This window comes from Biomphalaria glabrata, chromosome 3, assembly GCF_947242115.1.
Source record: "Biomphalaria glabrata chromosome 3, xgBioGlab47.1, whole genome shotgun sequence".
NCBI classification, from domain to species: domain Eukaryota; kingdom Metazoa; phylum Mollusca; class Gastropoda; family Planorbidae; genus Biomphalaria; species Biomphalaria glabrata.
The window spans coordinates 4,636,195-4,647,248 of NC_074713.1; the positions used below are offsets into that span (position 1 = coordinate 4,636,195).

An 11,054-nucleotide genomic window follows, 5' to 3' on the forward strand; every position below is an offset into this window, starting at 1 on the left:
ACAGGGTATTTGAAAATATGACCTGGTTAAGTAGCATTTTAAATTTAATACTTTTGAACAAGAATTAGTGAGCTTCTTTGAATTAATTTCAGATACTTATTGAATAGGAGGTGCGGTAGCCGAGTGATAAAGTCCTTGGCTTTCAAACCAACGGGTCCCGTGTTTGAGGATTTTTAATTGTGAGATCTTTAGGGAACCTCAGAGTCTACCCATCGCTAATGGGTATGTGAGATTAGTTGGGGGAAAAGGCGGTTGGTCGTTGTGCTGGTCACATTTCACCCTCGCTAATAGTGGGCCAAAGAAATAGTTAACCGTTACATCATCTGCCCTATACATAGCAAGGTCTGAAAGGGAAACTACCAATAGAATTATAAGAAACCACTTACCCTGAGATTTTTGTGAACAACAGAATTGCGATGTAAGTACTGTAAAGCCAATAAAATCTCCTGTGTGTACAGTCGAAGCATTTCTAATGGAAGGGAATTGTTTTGATGGGTATAAAATGATAGATTGATGCCTCCTGAGTATTCCATCAGAATCTAGAAAAGGATTTAGAAAAAGTTACAAATAATCAGTATTGCTGCACTAAATGTCCATATATGTGCATCATCAAAACATGCTTTTTCAACAAAAATGTTGGTATAAAGTAATAAGAACACAATAATGCTCCAAGTAGCTGTGGTTTGAGTCAATCATTACATTAGAAAAATATATCTACGCACAAAATAAAAATACTCTAACACTGTGATAACTATATTTTTTTTACAAGCCAATGTTTTAATACAAACATCAAGAGTTTCTATGATAACACACTTTAAACGATGATGAAATGAAGTTATACTCACATGAAAAATAATTTTCCCAGGTAAACAATCGTATTTCCAATTTCTATAATGAATAAGGTTTGGATGATTGAGTTTGACTAATGCCCTCAGTTCTTGTTCAATGCTCAAAACCTGAAAATTTGAAGAAAACAAAATAAGAATTGTGAACAGTAAAACATAACAAATACTATTTCTTAAGTACATAAATTTTAATCAATTCTCGTATAAACACTAACCTGATTGAGAAAACCTTCGGCCTCTGGATCATCTTCTTTGTCAATAAAATTTGCTGCCTTTTTACTAAATTTCCTCCACTCCAAAATCCATTCTGCAATGGCCACAAGATCTCCGCCAACCATGTCCATTCCAACAAACATTGTGCTACCACTACTATTCTGACCTGCAGCAGAAGCAGGAGATTTAGATAATTAAGGTTGGCATGTTCAAGTGAGCTCCTATTCAAGTGGAAGAACATGACAACTAACAACCAATTTTGATTCCCCCAGCTGCTAGGAGCTCAAAAATTTAATTGCTTTCACAAAGATAAGATATTTAGATCAGCAGCCCAATACTTAACCACTTTTTGTTAAACTTTTGATTCCATTATGATAAAATAATATAGTTTGACGTTTATACAGTGCTAAAATGTTATATGTTTAATGTGATCACTTCCAGAAATAATAACCACCTGCTCTCTATTGATTTCAGAAATCAAAATGCTCACTTTTGAGCAGAGTATGGCATTTTACAATTTACACTTAACCACTTAACCAATAAGATTTTTTTTTTGTTCTTTCATTCCAAATTTTAATGTTTAACATTTTTTAATCACGTCATTTTGTTTTTATTTCCTTTTCTTTTTTTTTTTTTATTACAAAGTTGAAATGAACAATAGCACTTTTTAAAAGCATATTGATATACCGTAGTTTTTTCTTTTTCAAAAACAGATTCGCACAGATTAGCTGCTTGAATGAGAGTTTGTGAGAGTGTTTATGTGTGGTAGCTCTAAGAGGATTTAAAGATTTTTAAAAAATTGCCATTAACAAATGAAGTGCCTAAGAAAAGAGTAAAAGAGAAAAGAGCTGAACTGGGGAATGGTGTGTACTTATCAGACGTCCATAGGAGGAGCACAGCACTGGTATTTCATCCTTAACCTTTTAAACCCGACAGCCTAATTTATCGCTCTCGAGCACCTTACCTTAAACCTAATGTCCGTAATTAAAAATGCAAAGAAAAAAAAATATTATGTAGGACTTTTCAACTTATGGTAAATGACAAAAATAGCGCGCCCATGAGTTTTGTAAAAATTTTTTTATGGTAAATTAATTTACAAAATGAAAAGACACTCTATTGAATCAGGTAATCATTGGCTAATCCAAAAAAATAAACTTTGCATGAAGCCGTGATTCTAAGAAACGAACTAGATCTGAAATGGAGATTGACTCGATGATCATCTAGATTTAGACGACATTGGTACAGTTACAGTAAATGAAGACACGATCTACATCTGTACCAGCACCAGATCAAATGAGAGCCATTCCATCGGAAAAGTAAAAAAAAAAAACAATTGAAGGGTTTCACACAAACTAACTATCATTATTTATAAATCAGTGAAACTGCAGGTCTAACTGGTCTTTTACATATATTTGGTGTAAGAAAGGTACAGAAACAGCAGTTAATATATGTTTGATTTAGAAAAGGTAGTAAAACGTTAGTTTAATTAGTCATTGATATTTGGTTTGATCCCATTCAAAGATGTTTAAATTCTCACCTAAACATTTTCCTCTTTGAACTTTAACCTCAGTGTTATTGAGTGGGAAGGTCAACATGGTCACAACATCTAGGTGTTTGTTTAAAGCTGTCTTCCCTGAATCCTCATCCTCATTTCTTTTTGGTGTGCTGGTTTTTCTAAAAACATGCAGTGATAATTTAACAGAATAAAAATAAATAATGCTAATAAAATAACAAAAAAAGTACATAATACATGGACATTAAGTACATTAGTACTTCAGTCTGTCCAGTCAATGAAGACTGAACTTAAGTGTAATGTAATTAATTGTTGTTGTTGTATTAAAATTCTCATCAGAAATATTTGTAAATTTTTTGTTAAAGCTAGAGTCACACAAAACGCAAGGGCTGTGAGTGGCTAGCACAATGAACAGTGAGGTGGCTAAGTAGTTAACTGCTTAACTGCCAAACCAAGTGTCACCTGTTTGAATCTTGAAAAGCTGTTGTTTTTAATACACACAGCCTGACATTACTAGGGGCGATGTGGGGGGAATGGGGGGTGATTTCATACAGCCTGACATTACTGGGGGGAGGTGGAGGAAGGGGGTGGTTAATCTCTTTTATCATTAATCAACACATTTCGGAAAGTAAAATACTAACAATAGATTTGTACTTCACCTACTCAAGATTTTCAGGAGAACATTACTAGCTATGAAGTGCAGTGTTTAGTTTTTCTAACAGAATAACTATTCCACAAAAACAAATACAGCCTAGTAGATATACTGCCCTTAAGTCTAAATCATCTGTTTTATCATGGTATTGAATTAATCTTACCGGCGTCTCTGAGTCTGAGGAACTGTCAAAGCAGAGTTGTTTGGTGAACTGGAAATGATTTTAGGAGTTTCAGGAGAGAATGATTGGTGGGTAGCATGCTGCTGTTGTTTAGCTATGGCAATAGGTACAGTTGAAGGCAGTGATGAATTGTTTTGGAAAGAGATGCCCTGAGGAGTCTCTAACTGTGGAGTATCAAAGAACCTAATCAGTTATGTCAAATTAAGTTTACTCTTTGAAATAATTACATTCTTGCACTTATGACAGAACTATACTATAAAATTATCAGCTGTTAAGTATAAAGACAACAATTTAATGAAAAGTTTAGGTGCTACTACATTAAAAGCACTTTATTTATTATTTTGTTACTGTACAACTATTGCTGTGTTTATCATTCCCTATTAATAAGAAATTTGATGTTCATAACAAACATTCACATTTGAGTAGAGTAACACTATTAGTAAAATAACAGGACAGAAGAATCAAAAATAAAGTAGCGATAATAATAAAGCTCTGAACCATAATTTACAAATACAGAAAGAAAAACAAATAAAATACTCAGAAAGTCATACAAGATACTCCTTATTCCCTAGTGCCATTAGAGCATGGCATGTGTTGACTGAATCAGCAAGGAAAACCAATGACTTAGCAGAGTTTAAATTTCTAATTAACATGCATGACTAGATTAACACATGGAAATGCATAGGATGTAATTGTCTTCTCTTCTGAAGGAATGTCTGTAATTTTTAAGTTATAATAAGACGAAACATGACCACTCATAAAGAAAACAATTCATTAAAAATAAAGTTAGCCAGTAAACAAGAGAAATAAAGAAAAAAAGAGAACCTGACAATCTAATTTACAACAGCTTATAATGTTATAGTTCGCTGTAAAATTCACAAATAAATGTCTTACACTTCTGTGATTTCCTTTTCGCATCCTGTTCTCCTCACTTTTGAGAAACTCTTGACGTTTTAAGACTTCCTGCTCCATTTCCTGGCGCTAGAAAACCAACAAAAAGAAAAGAAAAAAAAAGTAAAATTAATTTTTACATCTGTTTTTATTTTCCAAGTCTTTATAATCATATGTAAAAGAGGTGAAAAATATTTATAAATTTTGTAATCTGCAATGACTACTTCACATTGACTATTCTAATCGATCGATAGTCACTTAAATACAGGAAATAAATGAGTTTATAAACGTAATAACAAACAAATAAATATTGAAACAGATGACGTTAACATAATCAGCCCTATAGATCAAAAGGTCTGAAAGGGATCGTTACTTTTTTAAAATGTAAGATTCCTGTTAACCTGGTCTTTTTATGTTATTGAGTTAAAGGCACTTCACTACATATACCAGAACTGCCTACCTAAAAAAGTCCGAATGCGTAACGCTGATGGTCAAAATGCGTATTTTGGCACCAGAATGAGTAACACTTATGTGATCTAAAATCTAAATCTAGATCAATACGACAATAGAGATGTTATCTAGACTAGATCTGGATCTATGTGATGTCTATATAATGAATTAAATGAATATAATCTACTCTAGATCTGGGCTCAAGAGTGTTACCGATGCCGTGGATCCGCTACAAACGTAGGTCTACTCCAAACTTTCGTAGTCCTACCTTCATCCTTGATCTATTCTATACTAAGACTAAGAATGTCTAGTCTAGATCTGGACTAGATGGTAGTAGATGTTATCGATCTAGATCTAGTCAATCTAAATTGACTAAATCATACTACTATTAATTGGATCTAGATTGTAGAGTAATGTAGAGAATCATGACATAACGTAATGACTAGCTAGATCTATTCCTGTATAACAAGTTATCTAGATTCTAGATCTAGATCTAGACTAGATATCTACAATGTCACTCAATGTGTTTTGAATCGATAGCACTTTGATATTTTTTTCTATACAAATGAATACGGGAATCAGGGATTCAACATAATTAATTTCTACTAATGAACTTACAAAAAAAAAGTCACGTTGGCGTATCAGCTAACTGACGGTACCAACCCGCCACTCCCTCACTCTCACGTTCTTCATTTCTAGACTAAATCTAATTGCTTTTAAGAACCAATCAACGTATAGATCTGGACACAATGTGTTCCCCCACCTTTTCTGTTCCCCCCTCCCCCAACAGGATGGCTTAGCGTGACCTCCGTGACCGCTCGTAAGCTAGTCAAGAGAGGGAAAAAAAAGGATACGAAATGCGTAACGCAACGGGTTAAATGCGTATTTGCGTACTGATGGTCATTTTTCGGAACGGTAGGCAGCTCTGATATACGCTTATCTATGTACTACTATTTTCCAAAATAATAAAAATTATATTTTATCAAAAAACTCTAATCTATTTTTCTTTTTTTTTTGGAGGTTTAATCACCATAACCAAATTTTCATTCTTTCACTAACCCACAAGTAAGACCTAGTGATACCTATACCATATGTTGAGAAATGGTGGCTAAATCTTTTTGACTCCTATGATGTGACATTTGTATCCTACTTTTACAACCACTCTGCAACGTCCAAGTTAAAATAAACTTTGTAACACCACAAAGGCTGACATTATTGTCCAAAACCTTTGATTTTATGAAATTACAATGATTCATGTCTTACTTTGAGCTCTTCTTTGAGTCGTTCCATTTCTTTTTTCTCTTCTTGCTGTTGCCTTTTGTTACTTATCATTTGATCATAGAAAGATTGTGGGGGTGGCTTATTGTGTTTGTGGAGAAACACTTCAACGTCATTGGCCAACTGCCAGATCATCACCTGTCCCCATTGGAATCATAAAATCTCTTAATGATTGTATTTCGAAAAAAAAATAAAAAAATCATCAAACATAATTTAAAACCATGAGTGTGATAAATCACAAAAGAACTTTTAACCTATTAAGGACTTTAAGCTGAGAGTTTTATAAAAAAAAGATACATAAACCAAAATAAGTTTGAGGTTACATTCGAAAGCAAAGGGGAGAAAGTAAAAAAAAACTTAAGAAAAAAAACAACAAAAAACCCATTTTAAATAGGCTTAGGGCATAGCCTCATTTCAGTTGAAACGGCACTAATTTATTGGTGTTTTTGTGCAGATGAAAGTTGAGAGTAACTCACAATAACAATGTTTAAAGATTGTCAATTTTATATAGATGGAATACAAATGGATGAAATATTATTGGTTATAAGTAAAGATAATACCTCTCCTATTAGTTCTGCTGCTGCTTTATCTAACTGAGATTTTAGTTCAGCAACTAGTTGATGAGATAATCCTTTGGGGTTTATTAGAGATATCTCTGGAGCTCTATAAAGAACATATTTGAAAAATGTTAACAAAAAGTTATAATCAAATATTTACCATTACATTACAAAATTTAAATAGAATTTTTGTACTAACTACCTTCAAATACAGTCTCATTTTTTTAGTTTAATGTACATTTCTCTACTAAAATATAATTTGTATATAGGCAATAAAAAAATCAAATGTTAAGTTTTATTAAGACCAAGAAGGACATGTTAATGGTGATATCCATCTGTTTCTACAGTCATCAGTCAAACAATTACCAACTGTCTCTATTTTCACAACTGTTTATTGGTGGTTTCAACGAAAATTTAAGATTAAAAAAAATACACACACAAAAAAAATGGATTCAAACTCTAGTCTTTCAGTTTCCACTCAACTAAATAATGCTCTCCCTTGCAAATATCAAATTTTTTATCTTTTAAACTTTATTCCTGGTAATGCACATGAAATTAAAGCTGTACATTCAGTACACGGAGGATGGAGGAGTGGTGGCTGAGTGGTAAATGGTTGGCTTCCAAAAATATTAAACTCAATAAATGTTCACAAAATATGTTTACTTTTTTATTTTACTTACAAATCTGGATATCTTGGAGGGCATTTGATGACCATATCTAGCTGAACATAGTTACAACTTTCACCACCCATACTTTGTTGAGGTTTTAATGTCAGCTTAACTTCTAAACAAGGAGCAATCTATAATGAAAAAAACAAAACATTTTAAATTAATATTTGTATGCTAGCTTCTTAAAGTTTCAATAGCATCAAAATATATATTTATTTACTTTAAAGTCAGGAGCAAGCCAAGCAAATATTGTAACAGACTGTTTTCATTGTGTTTCTTTGCTGTAATATATTCACCACTCAGTAATTCAATTTAGAAAATCTAACTCATTAAGCAACTAATTATTACTATATTCCTAAAAATGTCAACAAGGTTTTTAATTTTAATTATGAATCATATAAACCCCATAGATAAGTAAATTCTTTTTGAAACCTAAATAATAAAAAAGATAAGGCCAACAATGTCTTTAATACATTTGAATTCAAAATAAATTAACTTTAGATTAATTATTCTGGCCTATTTTATCTTAGGTTAAAAAAAAAATTACAATTACACTGTGAAAGTTATTTCCTTAATAGATTGTTGTGTTAATTGTGCTGGCTATTTTTCAATCGACTAAGGATAAAACAATGATTTTCTTTAAATTATAAATAATTTCCAATAGATTGAAGTTTTAGAGAGGAGATTAATAGAACAAGAAACAACAATGGCAGGGTGGACATTTTATGGACTCAACTGATAGGAATTGCCCAGAACAGAGTACAAAGGTGAACTACTGTTATGAACCTTTGCTCCACTAACTGTCATTAGTATTAAGTAAGTCTTAATCAAAAGTTATAGAACTATTCTTTTCATTAAGTAATAATTAGATTATTATCTAATGCTACCTTCCAAGCATTTTTCTTTCGTAGATCTTCCAAGTCTTTACCATAAATTGATTCTAAGACTTGATACTCTTCAGTCTGTCTTTCCAGGTACGAGGCATCTGACAGAGGAGGCTGAGAGGCTTGTGCAGCTGATGTTGAGCTGAACATTTGTCTTAAACTTCTGATTATACAGACGAAGTGCTAATAGCTCTCCTCTACAAAATGTACAACTCTCAGTAACTCAGTTTTATCTAGATTTATCATCTAGTACTAGACTAGCAGCCTTAAAAGTCTGTTTTAAAAATAAAAATGTATATATATATATATATATAAATATTTTTATAGTATGCACAGTGAAAAGTGAATATTTATATTTTGGTTCATGAATTCTATTATCGCTTTTAGTTAAATTATTCCTGTACTATTCCTTTTAATATTTTACAAAAAGCTATTGACAATTTTTTTTTTCTGTTAACCTTTTTGTAAAGTAAAATAAACTTTCCCTTTAACTCTTTCAGTGCGGTGTTACTCTCAGCGAGTAACTTGGTATATAATATTTATTTCACTATCTTTTTTTATGTTAAACTTTTTATTTCTCTCTTTTTTTTTATTTTCCAGATATGAGAGTAATTGTAGAAAATTGGATGCAGTACCAACAGGTTTAAAAAAAAAAAAGACAACATTGCGTTAGTGGTTCCACTTTTTTAATTTATTTCCCGGGACAATACAATTTCTTTTTCTTTTATGAAATTTGAAGTGATAAAATGTGTTTAGTTTTGTCATTTTAAAATATTTATGGATTAAATGTTTAATTAAAAGATTAAATCTTTTAGATATCAATTTTTAATGATTTTTTAAAATATTTCCTTTTTCTGTGCTCAGTTTAAAAATTATACAAAAAAAACATCAATTTCTTGAATTTATTTTATTTTATTTATTAAATACTTTTGTAGCCTATTCATTTTCCTTTAAAAAAAATCATATGTTAGATTATTTAATAAAATAAAAAATTATGTTAGTTTTAGTAACTCTACCCCCCTTGAAAATTTTTGTTCAACCTTGGAAAACTCCATTGATCAAAATAATTTGCACTAAAAGAGTTTAGACTTTGCCATCTATGAGGCAGATGATGTAAAGGTCATCTGATTCTGTGTTAATGAGGGTGTCATGTGACTAGCACAAAAACGTAAAGTTCCCTTTTCAGACCTTGCTATCTTTAGGGCAGATGATATTAAGGTCATCTGTTTCTTTGGGCAACGGTTAATAACCAGGGTGTCATGTGGCCATGCAAAAGGGTCTTTGATTTAGAGGATCATATAATAATTTGTGAGGGAAGAGAGTTGATTAATATTAAAATTACTATATCGAATAAAATGGCTTTTTATTAGAGAAGTAATTATTTTAATTTTCATACAATTTTCATCTTTCTTCTGAATCCTCATGATCGTCTCACGGACTATGGTGGTCTATGGACCACAAATTGAAAACCAAGCATATGCAACGAGAAATGTGCCTTTATCTGTGTGTCTTTCTGAGTATTTAATTAGATTTTGCTTTTGTATTTTTGACAATAATGGTTCAGTATTATAATAGTTTTATGTCCATCCATCCATCCCAGGCCAGTGGCGCTACAGCCCATGGCCATGGATATGAAGGGCTTTGGCCTGCTTCAAGACATCCCTCTATTCAGTTTTATGTATAAATTAAATGCTTATTAACTTATTTACTTTTAACTCTTCAACCCTAATGTGAATATTCGTTTGTAGTATTATAATTAATAAATTATTTTATCTAGACTAGATAAATATGATAGAGTAATATAGAGTAGTAGTAGTCACTAGTACTACAACTACTACTAAACTAGTAGAGTGGCTACATAGACGATTAGATCTACTACTCATCTAGTTGATCTAGAATCTATAACTATAATCTAGCTTAACTAGCTAGATCTAGATCTAAATCTAGATATCTAGTGAATTGTTACGTTAGTGACTTAGTCGTCTTAGTTAGTGTCTACCTACTGTAGTGACAGTCACAGTAGTTGAGTAGTAGACTGCAATAAATTTGAATAAAAATAACTAAGTCTAAGACTAATAACTTTTAATAAGTAATAAAATTATACTCATAATTATTATATTATACAAATGATTTTATATTATTATTTATAATTTATAGATTTAGATCTTCTTATGAATTGATTCTTATCTTATTATATAATTATAATAATAATAATACAGACTACTAGTACTACTATTATTGAGTATTGAGACAGTGACTTGAGTGACTTGAGAAGTTGAGTGACAGTCCAGTTATTGAGTAATACAGATTCAGAGATTCTAGTAGATCTACTAGTGTAGAACTTAGTTACAGCATGACTTCTAAATTACTTTTAGTCCTTCTCTTTTTCATCATGATTATGCTATTTTAAAGAGATTTAGTTTTGGTAATTTCAGCTTTTTAAAAGAAGACAAACAGATCTATTAATCTAGTCTACATTGTTAGATTATTATTCGAGAACTGCAGAAAAAGTTTGTTTTGTTTTATAGATTATAAATCCCAAGAAAATATACTTTGAAAATCTCCAGAATTTAAACACTAACCTATATGTAACTAAGAGAAGTGTAATAGCAATGTGTTGCTCGGTTTAGAGATTTTCACGAAATTCTAAGCAATGTCAACGACGTTAAATTGAACATAGGCCTAATTAATAAGTTTTTGGTAAAAAGTGCACAAAAATTATCACATGTAGGACCAGTGGCGTCACTAGGGCGCACCGGGTGACACCCAAGTCGGAAAAATGCACTTTCCAGAAAAAAAACAACTTTTAAAAATACAAATTACTACCTCGAATGTCTCTCATAGTTTAGTATCAGCATGTCCTAAACTTTCTTAATTTAATTCGATTTGACTTGTTATCTTCCTATTATGAGAAAAATAATA

At 31.4% G+C, this 11,054-nt stretch overlaps 1 protein-coding gene across 5 annotated transcripts in view; it reads right to left on the reverse strand.

The window, feature by feature from the left end:
• Positions 1–10,640, reverse strand: part of LOC106059194 (eIF-2-alpha kinase GCN2-like) — a 33,006-nt gene extending 22,366 nt beyond the window's left edge. The window contains exons 1-11 of one of the 5 annotated variants that reach the window (XM_056022988.1): positions 10,502–10,640; positions 8,136–8,406; positions 7,261–7,379; positions 6,584–6,686; positions 6,009–6,161; positions 4,299–4,385; positions 3,387–3,568; positions 2,596–2,732; positions 1,061–1,224; positions 846–956; positions 387–539 (exon numbers count right to left, since the gene is read on the reverse strand). In XM_056022988.1, the coding sequence (XP_055878963.1) occupies positions 387–539; positions 846–956; positions 1,061–1,224; positions 2,596–2,732; positions 3,387–3,568; positions 4,299–4,385; positions 6,009–6,161; positions 6,584–6,686; positions 7,261–7,379; positions 8,136–8,282 (1,356 nt within the window). In that variant the 5' untranslated portion in view covers positions 8,283–8,406; positions 10,502–10,640. Of the gene's footprint in view, positions 1–386; positions 540–845; positions 957–1,060; positions 1,225–2,595; positions 2,733–3,386; positions 3,569–4,298; positions 4,386–6,008; positions 6,162–6,583; positions 6,687–7,260; positions 7,380–8,135; positions 8,407–10,353 lie in introns of all 5 variants that reach the window. The other 4 variants (XM_056022989.1, XM_056022987.1, XM_056022985.1 and 1 more) reach the window with 4 other exon arrangements.
• Between the last annotated feature and the right edge of the window lie 414 nt (positions 10,641–11,054).